At 50.8% G+C, this 20,486-nt stretch overlaps 1 protein-coding gene across 1 annotated transcript in view; it reads right to left on the bottom strand.

Moving 5' to 3' along the window:
• The window catches only part of STK10 (serine/threonine kinase 10), a 43,223-nt gene extending 22,942 nt beyond the window's left edge, over positions 1–20,281 (bottom strand). The window contains exons 1-2 of the mRNA XM_048961118.1: positions 19,825–20,281; positions 8,958–9,122 (exon numbers count right to left, since the gene is read on the bottom strand). Of these exons, the coding sequence (XP_048817075.1) occupies positions 8,958–9,122; positions 19,825–19,980 (321 nt within the window). The 5' untranslated portion in view covers positions 19,981–20,281. The remainder of the gene's footprint in view (positions 1–8,957; positions 9,123–19,824) is intronic.
• Between the last annotated feature and the right edge of the window lie 205 nt (positions 20,282–20,486).

Below are 20,486 nucleotides of genomic sequence, written 5' to 3'. Positions count from 1 at the left end.
GCCTGACTGCTCCATAGCACCCCACCTCCCTTCACAGCCCTGTGTGCCAGCAGGCGTCCCCAGGACCCATCTGTCCCCAGTTAACAACGCTTGGCCATGAAACTGCTTCAAAACTTCAGCAATTTCCTCTCTCTATCTGTGGTGAAGGGTTTCATCTGGCTTGTACAGCCTGTTGCTGGGGAGCGGGTAACCCGCAGCATCCTGTGCCTGCACTGCCCCATCACCACGCGCTGCTGTGGCTCTGCCATGCTGCTGGGGCTGCTCAGCTCTTCATCACCACAGCAGTGAGCTCTTGCACCCTCTTGCACAGCCGTCGGCTCTCCTGCCTTGTCCTGCTATCGGGAAATTAGAAAAGCACATGTGGGAGAGTAAACTGTGCTTTGTTAAAGCAGAATGCTTTTCAGGTTGCCACATTCACAGCGATCACAGCCGTACACCGTCCTCCCTCCCCCCCCCCCATCGTGCTTCAGTATGCAGAGCAGGCTCAGAGCTCCCACAGGGATGTTGCAGTTCATAGCACTCATTTATATCCGTTTTCCCAGAGCTTTCTCGTGCAGTACCCCGTCTGTTTAGGAGGGAGAAGCACAAGGATGGGGATGAGCAGATGCAGGTAATGCTGCACAGCAGCCCTCGGCCAGCACGGGGCTTTGCTGGCATCCCCCACCCACTTCCAGAAAAGCGGAAGAAACAGCAAATGGCAGTGGGTGGAGACAGACCAGGTCACCAGAAATCCTTCACATTCAGCAAAATAGAACAAGAGGGGAAGAAAAAAAACAAAGGCATTAAAAAAAAAAAAAAAAAAGAGTTAGTCAGAGGCCCCAGTTGCCTCCAGGCACTCCTGGCACTGCAAATGAGCTGAGCTGCCCAACACAAAGGATGGGTGAGGAGGATGGTGCAGGACTGCTAAAGGGCTCATGATGAACAAAGCTCCAACGCTTCCAGTTGTGCTGATCCCTCTTTCCTCCCAGCACATCTAGCTGACAGTCATGGTTCCCATGCTCATGCAGAAGGCACAGGGTACACAGCCCCGCTCAGCTTTTGTGCTGGGTCCAGCTGCCCTGGGGGAGGAGGGAGAGAAGGAAGGAAGGGGCAGACACCCCACATCACTGAACTGCTTTTCAGCCTGCAGTGAGAGCTGGCCCCTCTCTTCTGTGTGGGGATTGCCCAGAGAGGGAAGTCTTGGTCCTCTTCCCCTTCAGCAGGGGCACTCCTCAGCAGCATCACCTCGGGTTAAAACCACAAGGCACGTACCACCGCCTGCATTTCAACAGAACACTGCATTAAGCAACAGCCTCCGCAGCTGCAGAGCCTTCTCCCCTTGCTGCCAGATCCTGCTCAGCAGGACACAGGCTGGGGACACACATGAGGTCGGTGTCTGCAGAACCCCTAGCCCTGCTCAGCTGGCCAAGTGCTGCACCACAACAGTGAAGGCTTTGGCCCTGAAACTTGGCATCACCCTTCTGCTCTCAGAAAGGGCATCACAGCCTCCAGCGCCTTCCTTTCTCTTCTCCAGCCTGCAGAGTAAACATGTAGTTGAGACCTTGTCCCACCCAGCCATGCATTGGAGCCCACCTGGGGAACAGAGCCCCCCTGTGAGCCACTCAGACCTGCAAAAACAGTTCCTGGCTCCAGAGTGGGACAGAGACTCCCTTCAGTGAATCCAGCTTGGGTTTCCCAGAGTCTCCCCATGCCGTCAGCACTGGCACTGTTTCACCCTCCACAACGGATGATTCTCCTGGCATGAAGGTGGTGGAGAGCGGCAGAAGGGACAGGAGGAAGCAGTCTAGACTTCCTCTGTCTGTGACAGACTCAAGGAGTGATGGCTCAGTAGCCTGTCCTCCTGGCACCTGGATGAGATGGGCTCTTCCCCAGTTCTCCAGCAGTAGGGCAAGCAGAGGGCCCAGACAGTCTCCAGGGCTTTTGGTCTCAACTCAGCAGCTGGATGGAGCAATCCAGAAAGGCATCATCCTGCTGCCCTCAGGGCTGCTTCCAGAGGAGCAGAATGATTCCTGTTCTGTTACCCATGACAATCATTCACTGGGTCCTGAATTCTAGCTTTCTGAGCCATCCTACATTGCCACTCACCTCATAACACACTGCAGAGAAAATTAAGAGGTAAGATACAGCTGTGTTCTCAAACTGCACAAATTGCAGCACCAAGAGGGGTCAGAAGCATCTGGATGGGGACCAAGATCTGCAGGAAACGTGGAGGGAACAAGCTTGGTCCAGACACACTTGTAGCAGCAAATACAGGATGAAGCAAGAAGAACATCAGTGGTCACCTGCCCAAAAGCCACCCAGACAAATGACAGATCAAGACCTCAGAAAAGCAAAGGCTCTGACCACGGTACAGCCAGCCAGGACACAAGGACAGCCTGCTTCTGTCCCCAGGGTGCCAGCACAACCTCCACCTGCAGCATGCAGAGAGCACATCTTGCCTCCAGCTCATTGTTCAGGGCAGACTGGCAGCAAGTGAACCTCATCAGGGCCACGCTGCCACAGGTCACAGCACACAGTGCCCTGTCACTAGCTCCAGGGCAAGCAGTGATGCCTCGTGCCTCTCAGTGCACCACAGCAGGGTGGAGGTCACCCTTACCACTGTGCCATCCACTGCCCCTTCAGTTGATGCACCCCCTGATCGGCTGAGCCCATCCACATGGCTGCAGCAAAAGCTTGGGATGAACACAAACCTCCGAGTACAAACAAGGAGCTTGAGCTGCAACCAACACAAACCCCACAGGACAGAGCTGTGCTCCATCGATGGAAAGAACAAAGTGATATATTTAGGCACAGAAACCACATTTAGACTCTGTCAAGGGGCATGTCCTTTCCTCCGTCTGGTTGACATCTGAACCCAAGTTCTGCTGGTTAACACTGCAGTTACACAGATCTGCTGGCTGGAAGAGGGGACAAGGGCAGGGAGCCAAACAGCGTTGTGGTGGAGTCCTGCACACAATCTGCCTCTTCCAACTGCACAGGGGGATGTGTGGTTTTTAAACGTTGTTTGGTCTCATCTATCCTCATCTCCTTTACATCACAGCTTTGTTTACAACCACACTAAGGATCCTGCTGTTGCAGCCAGCCTGAAGCCCAAGGCTCCAGCTTCAACTGCAAAGTGAGCAAGGCAGTGGGCCACATCGCTTTGCCTGCTTAATGCAGTGCCTTCCCCCCACTCTCCTCCCCCAGGCTTAATGCCTCTCACATGCCAAAGGGCCGTAAGAAAGAGGGGAACAGCACAGTAGGGTTGCTCACGAGCCATGCCCAGTTGCCACGGGTGGACGAGCGCCCACAGAAGCCCAGCATCACACTGCCCTGCATACCATGTGCTGGCTGTGCCATCGAACAATCCACTGCTGCCACAGAGGAGAATAAATGTCAGCAGCTTGCCTGACACAGCAAGTATGCTGTAGGTGGAAGTGAAATAATTAGCTCTCTGTAAGAGAGTGCTCTCAGCTTGCCAATTTTCCCTATAGACAAGAACACCATTCAGAGGCTTTAAATATAATAAACCTTTTTTTCCCTCCCCTCTTCTGAATAAAATAACCTACAGAAAAAATATTTTAAAATATTTGAAATAAAAAAGGTCTGTCTTCATAGGCAATGAGGGAAAGAGGCAGGGCAGTAAGTAAGGAAACCAAGTCCTATGGAGTTACCAAGAGCAAAGTCATAGAGCACAGCGTACTCCTCCCGAGCACAGAGCTTCCTGCTGATTGCATGGAGACTGCAGATGGGTTCTGTCACAGCTGCATCACTCTGAGATGACCAACTATTTACCTGAACTAACGCTCACTCCCTGGCTAGCAGAAATATCTCCACTGCTACTGAAATTTTGGTAGAGCAAGTCAGAACTACGTTTAGGATACCCACAGAGTTTTGACATTGCAACGAGCATCCTTCCGCTTGCTGGCACCACACAGAGCATTTCATTTCTTTCAATAAAGCAATAGGCAATCCACTGAATTCACAGTCCCTGACTTTGCTCTCCCTGGCTATAGGAACAAGAAAAACACACCGAGGTGATGGCTGTCTGCCCAGGCACAGAGCAGTGGGGCTGAGATCCCCGTCTCTCACCAACTCAATCAGCACTTTCAGTTCAACCTGCTGACCAACAGCATTTGGCACTGGGTGGGCTGCAGAAAGCACAGAACCTTTTAAAATACAAATAGCTAAAATGAGCAATGAGCTAAGATGATCTTTTGGCGACAAGCAGTATTTCACTCAGCCCATCCCCACGATGACAACAGAAGAGGCCCAGATCCATCACACAGGACAAGGTATTGCTATGTGACTTTCAGACTTCGAAGTCAATGGAAACCACTGGAGGCCACAAGGTCTGCAGAGCAACATCCCTCCCTCACAGATAACAACTTTCAGACTATATCTGATGAAAAAGAAGATGTCTAAAACTGCAGTCTGTCACTCATTCCAGGGCTTAGCTGTGTTTCAAGGCGCTGTCTCCTATACACAGGTAGTTCATAAATATTCATTTAAATGCAAACACAGTTGCTTAGCATTTCCCTTGGTAAGCCAGCCCAGTGGGAATGTGGCTCATTGAGATTCATTCCTAAACAAAGTTATAAAAAGCTTTGAAAGTGAATTTGCCTACAGGCTTGTTGTCTGCTGCTTTCTTTTATAAAACCAAGGCCTTATGGTTAGAGCCCCGGACTGGGATCCAGCACTCAGGACTCATTCCCAGGTATCATTTACCTGCTGGGTAAACTTTAGGCAAATTCCTGTCTGTGCCCCATCTCTCTCTTTTAATAACCCGAATAATGACACTTAGTCTCTTTTATGAAAGTGTTCCACAGCATGTACGACAAAGGGATGTAATCACAAGGCATTATTAGTGCTTCACTAACCTTTTCTTGCCACGTTATCCTCTATAGAGGATGATACACAAGGCTTCTTTTCCAACTCGTGTTGTCATGTTGCTACCTGTAGAAGTACTCTTGAACTTGGCTTTGCTATGGTCATCAGCCTGCTGTGTAAGTCACCCCTGGTGCTTTATCAAAACCATTTCAAGTCAATCCTTGCATTAAGGGAAAGCCTCACTTTTACCCAGGACAGGATTTCCAAAGAGCTGCCAGCAGCTCCAAAGCTCCAGCTCTCATTGGCAGTGTGCTGACCCCATTGCTGTGCACAGCACTGCCTGGCTCAGAGCAGGGAGGGGGATAGGAGGGAACTCAGAACTCCACACCTTTAGGAAAGGCCACTCAGCCTGCAGTGCAGCTCTGCTTCCTTGTGGGCTGTAACCACCCCCAAGGAGAGCCTTAAGGAACCCAATACTGCTGTCAGCTTTCTTTTGTGTTTGTTTTTAAGAAAAGGTACTTCAACTTCAGAGATCTGCAAGTTGGAGATGCTTTCTGTAGCCCAGCATTCTAGTGCATGGGATAATGAGCATCTCTTCACAATACAGGATTTTCAAGAATGCCCAAGTCAACATCCATATCAAAGGGGTAACAATCCAGAAAGTCCCTGGCTGAACAGGTCAGGGCCTGCCCATGGAAAATGCAAAATGCCTTCCTACCAGAGGTACAAAGACTGGCTACAAAGCTGTTGCCTAACTGCAAGCTGCATACCCTCACAGGGGGCCAGCAAGGAGAAACTCTGAGCTGGCTGAATTAACCATCCTCAGAACACCTGGCAAGGCAGGGTTACCTGCATGGTATAGCCGTTCGCTTTGATCTCTAGGAAACATCTGTTCATTCAAAAGCCCGTTTGCTATAGCAGTGACAGTTTATAGAAAAGGGGTAGGGATGAAAAAAGAATTTCCCCGCGCTTCATTAGAAAAGCTATGCAGCCACTGGAGGATTCATACATTAACTGCCTGCGGCCAAATGACACTATGTGCCATAGCACCCCACAGTGTGGGTGCTGGAGCATCCCGACAGGCTCTGCAGCAGGGATGCTGCTGGTGGAGACGTCACAGAGCCCTGGGAGCACAGATCTCCTCAGCCATCCCCTTCCCCATCTCCTCTTGCTCCTGTCTGCACGAAGAGGCGCTCGGAAGCAGCAGAGATGCTCACAAGCAGATCAAAGGGCCTTTCCTTCCTCTGAGGTCTCAGTCTGCGTTCTTGTGGAAAGAAAGAAACAAACCAACATAACAAAGAACCCAAACTCTCAAGAGGGACCGAACACGTGAGGTTTGTTCTTTTCCTTTCCCATGTACGGAATGTTATCAGCACAAATTCAGTACCGTTAATTCCAAGCGTTCAAAACCCACACCTTGGTCCCATTTTGCAATGACAAAATGATGTTAAAAAAAACCTTGTTTTGAAGTTGCACACAAGTTGGGTGGGGGGTGTCTGCCTTTGTGTTTCCATTTTCTGCAACACACTTCACACACACAATGTGACACAGCCACAAGGACTTCAACCAGACCTTTTTTTTTTTAATAGCTTGAGATTCTCAGCTTTCATTTGGTGCCCCCATTTCCAGCAGCTGGGATTTATGCAAAAGAACATCAAATGCCACAGGGCTTATAATCAAAATAAAATAAAATCACGAGAGCTCCCAGCACTGCAGTTTTGCAAGCCTCACCAGGCTGTTCTCAGACAACACAAGGCTGCTCAGCCCCTGCCATGAGCACAGAACAGACCGTGGGGGAGGAAGGGGACAGAAGAGCACCCAGTGGCTGAGGGCACTGCATCCCTGCAAAGGGTTTATATGCTGGAAGGAGTTTCATGCTGGATGCTGTCTTGTCGCCAGTCATATCCCTGGGGAGTCGCCGAATCCCTCCATGCACAGCCTGTTTTTTGCACTGGGGTTCTGCTGGTTCGGCATGGTACAGATCAGGTCGAAAAGCAAGAGGAATTTGCTGGTTTATGCCTTCGTTTCAGAGCTGTATTTACACGAGGCTGTGCCGAGCTACACCACTTCCCCTCGCACAGGAAGGTTCTTGCCCCACAAAAACTGAACGTCCCCTTCTGTTACCCACAGAACACTGACCCCAAGCCCTGCCTGGCACAGAGAACTTCTGGGGTCCAGGCAGCCAAAGGCCAGGTTTCCTTTCATATTTTCCATGTAAACTGAAAACTCAGGAGTCAGACACCAGTCAACAGACTGATGAAGCAAGAGCACCTCTCAGGACTGTCAGCTGAGACTGCCTGTGGCACAGATCAAGCCATAAATTATTCAGACCAAGGCACTCCTGCCATCTGGGAGGCTGGGCACGTCTGGAGCTTTGGCAGCCAGGATGTGCCACAGCTCCTGCCCCTTCCCAAACACTGCCTTCCCTGCACAGCAAACCATAGGACACACACCCACGGGAAGCCTAAACTACAGCAGGGTCTGCACACCCATCTGCAAGGGGAACATTGGCAAATGGTCCAGGAAAGCATTGCTCAAGTGACTGCACAGATGGAAATCCAGGTGGGATGGAGAAGGCCAGATGTGGAGACATTGATATATGGCTGCAGATTTTCCCCCACAGGGCTGGCGACCAAGAAGCAAAAACCTCTGACTTCAGAGAAAGCCTGAGAGCAACTAGAAACCTTCCAGCAGGCCAACAGGCCGGCGTATTTACTTCCCCTAAAGCCAGAAAAACACTACAACATTAATAGGAATGGCCTGAGCACTGAAATGGAAATGCCACTCAAATAATTAAATAAAGAGAACGATCCTCTCTCCAAAACAATGGCCAGGGCTGTCACGTCTGCCCTCACGGGACAGCCTCATACAGGAGGCTCTTGTTCCATCAGATTCAAAGAGGCTGTTTAATTTTAGTAGGTCGGCGAGCATATGACATTACAAAGCACTTCGTAGACAAAAGCGGAGCAGAGATCTGCAATCCATTTTCCCTTCAGGAAGGAAGGCAAAGCTTCCTATTGCAGGAAGGAGGTGGAAGGGAAAGGGGAGGGGGCTGACATTTCAGTGAGCTGGAGATGCCGGCCAGCGTGTGCAGGACAGGCAGATCAGGGAGGGAAAAGCAGAACTCAGTGCAATATAAGCCTGCACCACCTCTCACCTCGGCTCGTTATACATTTGCTTGTTTCGTTTTGCCAGGATTTATGTGGCTTCAATTGCAATCTTGTCCAAATCCTGAGTCCCCTCCTAGGAAAGATGTTTGCCTTTCACTTCCTTAGAACAGCACATATTTACTTTTGTTCTCCAACATGCCCAGCATCTCAGCACCATGATTAGCAGCCATCTAAATACAGCTCGTAAGCCTTCTCCCTCGAAGCAAGGAAACACACAGAAGGAAGTGCAAGAGCATTTCTGCAGCATTGCTTAACCAAGGAAAGAAGGTATGAGCTGTGTTATTCCAGTGGCAGATCTGCAGCTCAGCCTGGGCTCTGCCCTCGGTCCCAGGCAGGCAGGACAAGCAGCAAGATACAGCTCACGTCCAGGGAAGGTGCCTTCCATGCTAACCTTCCTCTGGCACTAAGGAATTAATAGCAAAAGAGGAGTGGGGGAGGAGGGGCTGGGTAGAGACTGTACCAGCTGGACTAAAGGAGAGCAATGCAGGAAGTTGCTCGTCCAGGCCTTGCACCAGCCCGCTGGGTTGCATTTGGTGTCCTTTTGCCTGTGCCCATCTGCTTTTTTGTGTGCTGAGCCAGAAATAACGGATGAGCCAAAAAAAATGGGGTTACACTTTCATCAGATCCTTCAAATGAGAGGGTGGATACAAAAGAGAGGCTCTCATCAGTGCTGCATTTTCTACCTTTTCAAGCTACAAAAGGTGAAAAATCTAACAACTCTGAGTTTCACTTCAGCTTAAGATCTCTTGATCTTCCCTGGGCTATTTATAAACGGCTTTGGTTAGATGACAGTTTGCCTGTCAAAGAAAGTGGGGAAAATCCAGCAAGCAGAGCAGAGCACAGTCTGCAAGTCATTCCTAATTCACACTGATGCTCAAAGGTGCTCCAAAGGTTCTGCTTCTCTGTGAGTTACCCATTTCTTCTTTGCCAAGCTAGAAATGTACAATCATACAGGTCACACATAGGAGAAACTCTTACCCACAGCTTGCTTTCCCAATAAAAGGCTCCCAGCAGCTTGACGATGTGCGGGTGATCACAGGTTGCCAGTATTTCAATTTCCACCATGTAATCCTCCAGTTCATCTTCATTCTTTGTTTCAATGACTTTGGCAGCTGCTAAGGCACCGGTTTCCTTATTCTTAGCCTGCAAGACAAAACCAGCATGAACAGGTGAGGATAGCAAGGAACACACAGAGCCTGCACAGCTCCTGCTCCTCCAGGACCACCCATAACACAAGGATGGGAGCCTGCAGATGCACTGCTGCTCCCTCAGGCCTGGGCAAAGCTTCAGACAAAGGATCGACACTGACAAGGAAATATCTCCATGTTTGTAGTGTGAGAAGATATGGAAGCAAGAAGACCTCAGAATCTAGAGGTTCTCTGATCTTATTGTAGGTGATAGCTCCAAAATCCAACCAAACTCACAGTACAGTACTCAGCACGCTCCCTACACTCCTCTTCCTCACCAGGACGGTTTTCTGCAATGCGTAGTGGAAACATTGGGATGTCCTCCTCAGCAGGTAAAGCACCAAGAAGGGTGCGTCTCAATTTCTGAAGACTGTCCAGCATTCCTGTGACCTTCAGACCTGTGACTGTTCAGACCACGGTAAGAGAAATACTCTCAGCAGGCTGCCCCGCTATTTCATACAACCCCATTAACCTGTTTATTGCAACCTGCTTCACATAATACGTAGAAATATGTCCAAACCTTTGTCCTGTTGCCTGGGAAACCTTGCTGACTTTCCTCTCCTTTCTAGGGGAGAACAATTCTGCTGTTCTAAAGGTTGGCAATACAGGGTTAGTGAGTTCCATCACCTCCAACTTCCATTCCACAAGCATCACTCACTGCCTAGAAAGAGAGCACCAACAGCTGCCTAAGAACTGCTGTGCCTGTAGATGCTATGCACCAGAAGGCTGCTAATGCAGCATGGGGCACCATGCAACACAACCACTGACGTCCATTTGCTTCCCCCAAAACTGTCACGGCCAATGAGCACTTTGCAGTTGGAAATTTACACAACTTTCGCAAAAATTTGCAACCAAATGCAAAAAAGGGTGTGTTTGCAAGACTGTCTGTACAAAGAACTCTGCTATCATAGCATCACGGGCTGGGTGAGGGGGCGAGATGGAGCAGCTGACTCAGGAGCTGAATGCCATTCCCAGAAGTGCATTGAATCAGCAGGCTGAGGAACAGGAGAAATCCCCATTAGCTCACACACTCTGCTCCTCCACTGACACTGGGGAGCTCTTGCAGCATGACTTCAGCTCAATCCCCTTTTCTACTGCTCGTCCCTCCTCCACGCTGCTCCTCCTAGGATCACAACTGCTTCCCAAGGCAGAAGTCATGCTGGAGATGCTCACGCTGAAGGAGCAGTTGGGACCTTTTTTACTGCTTTGTGGTTTATGTATCTGTGTCTGCAAAACCTACATGGGAGCTTACAGCAGGATTAATTCCTAATGTAAACGCTATGAACCCTACTGAAGAGTTTTACAAGGCTTAGGTGAGAATGTTGCTGTGTATTACCAGCCAGGCTGTGGGAGGAGGAGAGAATGAGGGGAAAGCCATACAATGGAGAGAGGGAAAATAAGGAGGTCCTGACTGCTGAATTCACACTGGTTGGCACAAACGTGTGTCTTTACCACAGGGGACAAACCCATTTCTACCTGGGCCTGCTGCCCAAATGCAAGACAGTGGCTCATGCTAGTTTCAGAAGAAAATCGTTTTTTGTTGGGTTTGTGGGCATTTTTTCCCCTCCAATTTGTGTCTCAAGTTGCCAGCAGCTACCAGAGGAGAGCAGGCAGGCTGGGGCAAGGTTCTGGGGCAGAAGCAAGCACAGGGAATGCATGGTGCTTCCCAAGCTCCATACCAAGTGCCCCACCATGTTTGCTCTGCACTTACCGCCCTGGGAGGGAGCCAAGGAGGGAAAGTAAATATTGTGAGACAAGGTGGGGCTTCCCTGGGACGCCAGCTACCGCATGGGCCCACCAGCGGGGCTCAGACCAGGACTCAGGGGCCCTAAAGGCACCCACGGAGCCCCAGGGGCTCAGCCTACTGCCAGGGGAGCGATGGCTCTGACTGCCCAGGCTGCTCGCCCTCCCCAGGCACGTGGTCCCCACGGTCCCTGCACCCTGCAGCCCCGGCTGGCACACGGCTGTGGTTGCAGAAGCTGTGCACACAGACCTGGAAGACACAGTTCTGCAAAGCAGGCTGTGGGCGGGGGTGCAATCGCGGTCCACGATCTGATCTTATTCATCGTTACCCGTGTTGCTAACGGTGAGTAGCCCAGCAACCTCCAGATACGGCTTCCTCTCCAGATATGAGCCTGTTAGCTCACCGCTTTGCCTTCAGTCCAGACACGCAGTGGGTGAAGTCACGCTGCTGGTGGCAGAACCGCAGAGCAAGAGTTGTTTTCTCCTTGACTCGCCTGGCCCTGCGCAGCGCCTCACCACGTGGTGCACAAGGCCAGCAGGAAGGGCCGTGAGGTCCATGTGGCTTTGGCACAGGCCAGGAGTTCTCTTACATGTTAGAACAGCAATTCTGGGACCTTACAGATGCCCACAGTATGATCAGCTGCTGCCCTTCCCCAGGAATAAGGACTGACTTGAATGAGAGCAGTTTCCTGGCCGCTGCTGCAGACACGAGGGTTGCAGTTTTGCAAGGGACGGAGTCCCACCAGCTGCACAAGTTGGCTTTCACTACAACAAAGCCCCTCCAGCATGATGATGAGACCGCTCCCCACACACCATGAGCACCCACACCCCACCAGGCAGCGCTGCTGACCCCTTCCAAGCTGCCCACGATCTTGCCAAGCCCCAACCCAGCCCTCTGCGCTCCCACTTTGCCAGCCCTGCAGCAGCGAGGGACAGCTGTCCCCCATCAGCAGGCAGCGTGTGTGACACAGCCCCGCACTGTAGCAGCCAGATGCGTACAGGCAATGTCAAATTTTGGCTAAGCGTGCTGTGCGGTCTCTGTAACTCACATCTGGCAATTTCCTCCAGCTTCTCAGCTAGTATTTTCCTGCATACAGCGTATTAAAACAGAGACGTTCTTCCAGGAAGGTTTGTTTGGATGCTAAATACGCCAAATGCTTACACTGCTATCTCTGCAAGCCACTTTCAGACATCTGAGACAAGCAATGATCCTTTAGCGCTTAAAGGCCTTTTCTGATTTCTACTCGTCCTCGTGCAATAAGTCATAAACTGCTCCAAGACATCAGCACCAAGCAAAATACAGATTGTTCCAACCTCAAAATGCCAAACCAGCAGTCACACAGAAGCAACCTGCACCTCCAGTCTGTGAGCTGCTGACCTGGGCAAGGGGAAACAGTGCCAGGCTCAGGAAGGCAGCATCCACTGCTTGCTCTCTGAGAGCTGGAAGATTGCATCTCTACAGCTTCACCTCCATCAGGAGCTGCCATGAGGTGGAAGCCCTTATTTTGCAGCAAGGGAAATGAGAACAACTCTCACAATAGCTATTTTCTTTATCTTTTCATTTCTTTGAGATTTAAAAACAGTGATAGAGAGGAAAAGAAAGCCAGGATGACTCGAGAGTACCCTAGGTTGACTCACCAGCAGTGAGTTTGTTAGACAGCCACAGCATTTGAAATGACCTCTAGAGAATGTGAAGATGAAGAGAGAGTTTCATTTCCTGCACAAAATACTCCAAAATGCACACTCTGATGAATTAGTGTTTCCCAGACCAGCAGATTTTCCACTGAAATTTGTGGGCTGAAGAGAAAGAAGAAGCCAGCTGGTGAGATCCCAAGAACAGAAACTGTTTGATGCCAGTCTGTGACCTATGGCTGGTCAGTCAAAAATAAAAATAGTTAAATTAAAAAAATATCCACTTCCACCATGTATCTCCTCCACTGCTGGGCATTTTAATGCCATGGATTATTTGTCCCTGGAGTGCTAATTAGCACAAAATATAGAGCAGACAGCTGCCAGCGTAGCGCCCAGGATGTGCTGCTGAGCTGTAGCTGGATTCATTACAGTCCTGGCATTTAAAACCTGAAATGCCCTTCTGGCCCTACGTGCCTTTTTGCAAATCAACGCACCGCACAGACACAGGCTGACAGGTCTGTGCAGAGACAGCAGTGGGGCATGCAGTTCACAGGAGAACATGAATCAAATAGAAGTTACCCAATAATCCACTTCCAGAAAGCCATGCCAGGAGCCAACATGCGGGATATAAAGCAAAAGGAAGGAAGGATCTTGCTGCAGCCCTCTGGAAAAAGATGGGTGAGGGGCATGCTGCGCCCAAACACACTGGGAACACCAGGGAACAAGCACTGTCATTCCTTGGAGGCAGAGGCGTAGAGAAAGTGCTGCCCACTTCAAGGATGTAAAGGGTAAGAGGTGGCTGTTCAGGTGATACAAAGGGCTGTTTGGTCTGCCTATGACTCAGCCTGTTGTGAAACCTCAGCTCTGACAAACACAGGAACTACTTAAAGTTCTGTAAGAACTTGCTGCCGGAAGGCAGATTGTTGTGTCCTTCCTCAGGCAGCACCCTGCCATGGCACAGCGTGCTTGAGGGCAGGCGCAGGGACTGTCCCTGTGAGCTCTCACCCACCAGTGACAAAGAACGGAGCTGGCAGCCAGCGTGCTCCAAGTGGTGCCACAGGAGTTCTGCCCGTGCTGCTCACCAGCATGGTGTCCTGGGAGCTTCCTGAGCCTGGGGTGACCCTTTCAGAGATGGTTTGCAATGATGTGCAGTCGTGTTTCTGTCCCTTCTGTGTGCTGCGAAAGTTGATGCCCCAGGTATTACTGAGCTGGGGAACCAAGAGAGAGAAGCTCCTCCTCAGCCTCCTTCCAGTGGATGCTGTATTTGGGGATTGATGGTTCTGCCTTGGTTTTCCACGCAGCAAATTCTTGTTGTGTGTCTTTGTACGGAAGCAACTGAACGATTAGGTATTTCTCAGGGATAGCATAATGATTAATTGCCTTCCAATGAACTCTGCCTGAGCTGTCTGCATCAATAAACACAGAGCAGACAGGCACAAGTCAGTATTCCTATTATTGCCAAATAATCAATGGGAGCTGAAATTACTTTCATGTCCGATGAGCCCCACAGAGCCACTTCAGCCTGCCGCAATAACTCTCTTTAAATTATTATTATTGTGTCTTTGGTTTTTCTGTTTTGGAAATGCTGAATTCACCCCACCCAAGAGTACCAGGCAGCAGAGCTGGCAGTGATGTGGGTGCAGCAGTGCAGCTGTGGCAGCGGGGAGCCCCAGAACACTGAGCCTGGCAGAGAATCACAGACATGCAGAACATCCCAGGCTGGAAGGGACACGAGGATCACTGAGTGTGCTTCTTGGCTGCACGCAGGACCACCCAAAATTCAAACCTTCTATCCGAACGCCTACAGCCTCTCATGCTGCACCCAGCTCCAGTGCAGCCTCCCAGAAATACAACTCTTTACAAGGAACATTTTAACCTTCTAAGTTGTGACTTTCAGGTGCAATACGTGTGTTTGGGGAAATAACGCTGAGCCTTATCCCAACAAGACAGGAGGAGATGCCAGCAGGCTGCCTCGTCTGCCAGAGGGCCAAATGCAGCACACACACAGCAATCCCTTCTGCATATCACACTGCTGAAGCCACAGGGCAACACGTACCTGGCATCCCCCATAGACACAGCACCACACAGGCACCAGGCCAGGCAGGAGAGCTCCAGCCCAAGGGCTGCACCACACTGCTGCTCTGGCAGCTATGGTAACGCTTTTGCAAGAGTTAAAGGGAAGTGGAAGTGGCTTGCAAAACAAATAGAAAAGCGTTAGTAAAAATGCAGAAGTGTCTTCCTCTGGTTTGACGTGCCAGGGGCAATGGAAAGGAACATCGGCAGCGAGTTCAAGCAATGACCAAGGACTTCCAATCTATAATGGATGCACAAACAAAGGGACTGGAGCATGGCACATGCACCCCTTCCCACCTTAAAGGCTCAGCAGCAGCCCAGCAGAAGGCAGGGGGTGCCAACAAGCCCAAGCAGCAGTGCATTGGCCTGCTGAGGTGCAGAAAAACTCTGTGCAGTGCTTGGAACGTTGTACCCAAGCACAGCAGGACAGGCCGAAGCAGTGGTGAGAAGCTTCTCTGCTGGTACACTGCACCATAACCTGCAGGAACTGAGCTGGCTGCACAGTGCCAACATGAGCCAGAAATAGGAGAAAAAACCATGTGGGGGCAAAGAAAGCTCAACATGGACAGAAGGCTTTCAGCCTGTGCAGACCTGGAGTATGGATGCTTGAAACATTCTCAAACTGCCTGCAAGAGCACAGTGCCCCAAGTTCAGCATGTCTGCCCTGAGCTTCACTCAGTCAATGCATTGCATTCAAACAAAAAAAACAGCAGAACATGAAAAAAAAAAACCATCAAAATGAAAACCACCAGAACACTTTGAGTGGTTGCATCTTTTTGCAACAAGTTTAGCACACAGTGACAGGACTTGGCTGCAGGCTGAGTGGCTGCGTGCGTGAGGTGGGGGACAGGCAGGGGACAGGCAGGGGACAGGCAGGGGACAGGCACGTGGCTGTGGCTGAGCACAGCTCCCTGAGCACCCACACAGCACAGCAGCATGTTCATTAGGAAAACCCCAGATTTACAGACAGCAGTACCTCAGGGATGGGAAAAAGTACATTTCCCCCATCCTTGCTTCAAAGAAACTGCGCTGTTCAAGGGGGAAAAAAAAATTTAAAAAGATCACGAGACAGGTAGGGATTTTTCTAAGGGACACAGATTGCTGTGTGCCTGAGGGTGAAAGACCCCAGGCCTTGCTGTGAGCTCTCCCCTCCATGCAGCTGCCCGTGGCACACAGCACTGCCAAGCTCCAGGCCGTGACACAGAAGTAATTGTCAAAATATTTAGGGCATGGAGAGCCATCCTTCTCCCCCTGCACACACAGCCACGGCTCGGCAGAGCTGCAGACAGCCTTTGCCTGGCCCTCAGAAGGGACGGAGCAGTGCATGTGTCACTGCATTTCAAGTGAACATTAAGTTTAATCAAGTTTAAAGTTCGACCAAGTTTAATATCATTGGGCTGCTGCTCCCTCAGTAAAGGAGCGATGTATTCTCATTCCTCTTCTCTCCCCATGTGAAACACTGTAGGAGAACCTCTCAGCTAGTCCAAGGGACAAGACCCAATCACAATCGTACGTTTTTTCCTTTTGCCCTGTTTTTATGGACCAAGTTGCAATCAACTTCAGCTTTTTCCTTTTTCCTTTTTAAGCAAAAAGCAAAGCTAGCAGTTCCACGTCCCCCTGCAATGCCCTTTCCAGGAACCGGGTGTTAAACTCTCCGTGAACCAAACTGTCAGAAGTGAGCTGACCTGGGAGAAGCCCAGGCTGGCAGCTGGTGGTGGCAGAGACAGCCCTGTGCCTCCCTGTGCCCATGCTGGGTTTACACTGCAGCTGCACAGCACCTCCACCATGAGCCCTTCACCACCCCTATCCAAAACAGAGCTTTAGAGACTGTAGGGCTACCAACGAAGCACTAATGCCACCGTAACGCATCAGATAACGCACACACAGCTCCTGAAGCCTCACCTTAAAAAAAGACAGCAGAGCAGCACCAGAGGCACACCTAGGAACTGCTGTGGCACAGCTCAGGCTTGGTGCCTGCACTGATGGAGGGTTCAGATGAACTGCCCCAGCGCTGTGCAGTGCTGACAGCTGCGGGCTGCTCTGCACGGAGGGGACATCCCATCCCCACCCTGCTAGGAGGAAGCGTTATCAGAGCAGCACCCATCAGCATGTGCTGGGAAGAGGAGATAGTGTTCAACAAGAGGTGTGAGGACAGCAAAAACGATCCACAGTTTGACAGGAAGCAGGAAGGCAGCGAAACTGCAGGCTCCTTTCAGCAGAGCCCATGCTTCTACAAGACACAGCCCTGTCCCCATCAGGGCCTGTAAGAGCCAGGGTGCATCCATTCCTGCTGACAACAAAAGGTTCTGAGGTAGGACATTGAATTTTTATGTTTATATTGCATTTATTTGTATGTTTTATAATAGGGGTACTGCTAACTTCACACTGACTGCAGCTCCTGACCACCGGCCCGATGACTGACAGCAGATGGCTGATTTAATGACCTTTGGGTGAAGAAAATAACTAAATACATTTGGAAGGCAGCGTGTTGTTCTCTGTGGGCTGCTATCACTGCCTTATCACACCCTCTGGAATTACCAAAACCAAAGGATTCATAGAGTGAATGCAAAGCAGCAGTTTTCCCCACCGCCTTCCTACTTTTCAGCATCATTACCCTCTGCAGTGAGTTTCACTGTTTCCTCATACAATCAGGTCCCGTTCTGCTGGGGAAAGAAGAGCAGGCTTTATAGAGAAACAGGAATTCCCGCAGTTCTTACTAACTGGGTGTTTCTTAAGGCCGACCATATACATTTCGGGCTCTACTTCAGAGTTGATCATTTGTAATTAACATACACTGAAATCAAGCACATCCTACTTTTGTGCCAAACCAGCTCAGCTTTGCTCAGCTGAGTGCCGGGCAGTCCAAGGAGCAGCTCCCCAAGCGCTCTGCAGTGCAGTTACACCAGCGCTGCACAGCTGAGCCCTTTTTCCCTCTGCTCAAACCCAGCATCACAAAAACTAAACCTGCTCCAATAAACACACTTTTCCTTCTACCAAAATCTAAATGGCTCCCAGCACGGAGCATTCAGGCTGTGTTTCAGATTACACCCTGCACGAATGAATCCCATCTTTTTGCACAAGGGCCCAACACATGGGCAGCAGGGCAGGATGCAGGGCTTACATCACATCCCCGTGCTGCAGGGCGGAGGGCAGGCAGGAACTTCATTCAAACATCCCGAAACTCTCACTGCCACACAAACGCCTCCACTCGCTCCAAATGATTGCTTTGGTGTGAAAAGCAAATTGACATCAAAGTAACTTGAAGAGAACGATTACAGTTTCTCACTGCACCTTGGCCACCTACATTTTCCTGGTGCACAAGGGCTGGTTTGTTTGTTCTGGGCTTTCCTGGCAGCTGAGCAGAGCAGTACAGCAAGCATAATCCTTCACGTCACCATCCCATACACATCACTGGGGTCGTGCTCCAGATTAGAAAGACAAAGGAAGGCAACATGCAAGTTAAACCTTAACATGGCAGGAAACGGCTCTGCAATAACAGTACCAGTTATTAGCTAAAATAAGGCTTTAGAGTAATGCGTCACCTGAATCTTTCGGGGTTCTTAAACAAACCAAATCTTGTGCAAGAGCTCTTAAAGGCCAACCGTGTCCTTCCAGATGAAGGATGGGCACAGTTCAAAGATGGAGAACTGAAACTTGACCAACGAAGCAGAAAAGCCCTGTCCTTTGTCACAAGGTGAGCCTCCACCCCATGCCTAAAGCAGACAGTCCTCTCGATCTGGTTGTTAAAGTACAATCACAGCTGCAGACAGAGTGAACTTTGGGCTATAAGCACGCGGCCTGCACTGCGCCATGACTACAGCCCACGTCCTGCTTCGGGTTGAAGAGGGGATGGAAGGAGCTGGAAGGAGCTGGAGACACAGCAGTGCTGCTGCCCGACAGCACAGCACACACAGTTACCATCATCGATTAATTCTGTGTCAGGCTAGAGTTCACAGCAGAGACATTCAGGTCTGACAGCTGATGTAAAAACCAATCCAGCCACCGTTATTTATTTATTGTTTTAAAGTTCACTATTTTGGATATATGAAACACATCTAAAGTAGAGGAGATATAAATCAGGTGTTCCTCCAAGTTTTCATTTGTCTCAGAAGCCCATTAACTTATTTTACAATGTTTACCTCATTCCTTTCATTGCACAAGAAACCTAAGCAAATACAAGCAAATAATTACCCAGGCAGGAGTGAGCGTTGCTATATACAAAGCGGTTTCCAATACACAACACCAAGCAAATGGGTCACAGAAGAGCTAATTAGCACAGGTGCCACTTTCAAAATGATAAATATGTTACAGCTTAACTCACAATTGTAAGCAATTGCATTATATTAGAAGAATGGATCCTTCACCAAAGATTTCCACTTTAAGTCAGATTTTTATTTTTCTCAAATAACACAGCCATAAATAGAGAAAACAAATGGCAGAGTGCTGTCCTGGCCTGCAAACAGCCAGCTCCCTGCTCGCCCTTCTCTTGGTCACTCTGCATTTCCCAGCTCTGTCACTGCAATACCTTGCTGAACGTTCTAACGAGCCTGCCAGAAAGCAGCCGCCAAACAGCTCATTCACAGCTCCGCTTCCAAACGATCTCTGCAACCAGGGCAGCTCGCTCAGGGAAGCTGGAGCCCAACCTTCTCCTCCAGCCAGCCCCAGCGCCAGCATCCTGCCCACCCCAGCTGCCGGGCAGCACAGCTGAGCAGCGCAGAGCCGTACCAGGGGAGCTTTGGGGAGCAAAGTCCGGTTTGGTATTCGGCCTTTAGAACCCCAAAGGTAAAGCAGTCATAGCACTGTACCCATCGGAAGCTGCGCTCCCCTGCTCACCGAGCTTGCACACACATAATGGCACCCCTGGAGGCTCGCAAAACTTGGAGACGGCGAGCTCTCCATTCATTGCTCCGACAGTCTGGCAAGGTTTAGAAGTTTGACAGTTCAGAAGGAAAAAAAGAAAAAGGCTTTTTTTTTTTTAATGAAAGAGAGAGACAGAACGCTTCTCTCCCTTCTTGCCCCAGCCCCAGGTACGGCTGCACTTCGGTCCTACTGAACCAGAAGTTCTCCCGCTGCCCCCACTTGCAGAAGACACTTTCCCCGCTCCCAGCCCCGCGGTGCCCGGCGGGACGCGCAGACGCAGCCCGGCGCGCGGAGCGGGGATCCCGGCGGCACCGCGGGGGGAGCGCAGGTGCCTGGGAGAGCGCACCCACCTTGTAGACCTTGCCGAAGGCTCCGTCTCCCAGCTCCCCCACGACCTCCCACACCTCGCCGGGATCCAAGTCTCTCCGAACGTGCTCGTACTCCTTGGAACGCCGTTTCTCAAAGGTGGAAAGGCGCAGGATGCGGCGGAAATTAGCGAAAGCCATGCTGCCGGGAGCGCGGCGCTTCCCCCCCCCACGCCGCCGCCAGCTACCGGCAGCCGCCCCGCGCTCTGCCCCAGGGCAGCACGGAGCCGCCCGCAGCCGCGCACGCGGAGCCGGAGCCGCTCCACCTGCTGGCCTGCCCGCCTGCCGCCCCCCCGTGCCATTGGCCGGCACCCGCCCCGCCCGGCTCGGCTCGGCTCGGCGCTGCCGTGCTGTACTGCGCTGCCGAGCCGGGCCGAGGTGGGCGGCTGCCGGCAGAGCCGGAGCAGAGAGCGCGGTTTGGGACCCGGCTCGGTGCCGGTCCGCACGCTGTCGTTGGCAGAACTTCGAGCCCCTCTGAAAAGCCGCTATAAAATCAAGTATTAAATGGGGACATCTAGGGGAGAGAGCCGATGGTGCAGCCGGGGAGGTTTTTTCTTAAAGTCTTCTGGACCTCCCTATGGTTATTCTCCTTGTTCCATCTCTATCTTCCCAGTAAGCGTTTGATTCTGTCATATACTGATGTTCTG

The sequence above is a fragment of the Lagopus muta genome, chromosome 14 (genome assembly GCF_023343835.1).
Source record: "Lagopus muta isolate bLagMut1 chromosome 14, bLagMut1 primary, whole genome shotgun sequence".
NCBI lineage: Eukaryota > Metazoa > Chordata > Aves > Galliformes > Phasianidae > Lagopus > Lagopus muta.
The sequence above is the reverse complement of the archived record's forward strand: the minus strand, read 5'-3'. Positions and strand labels throughout refer to the sequence as shown.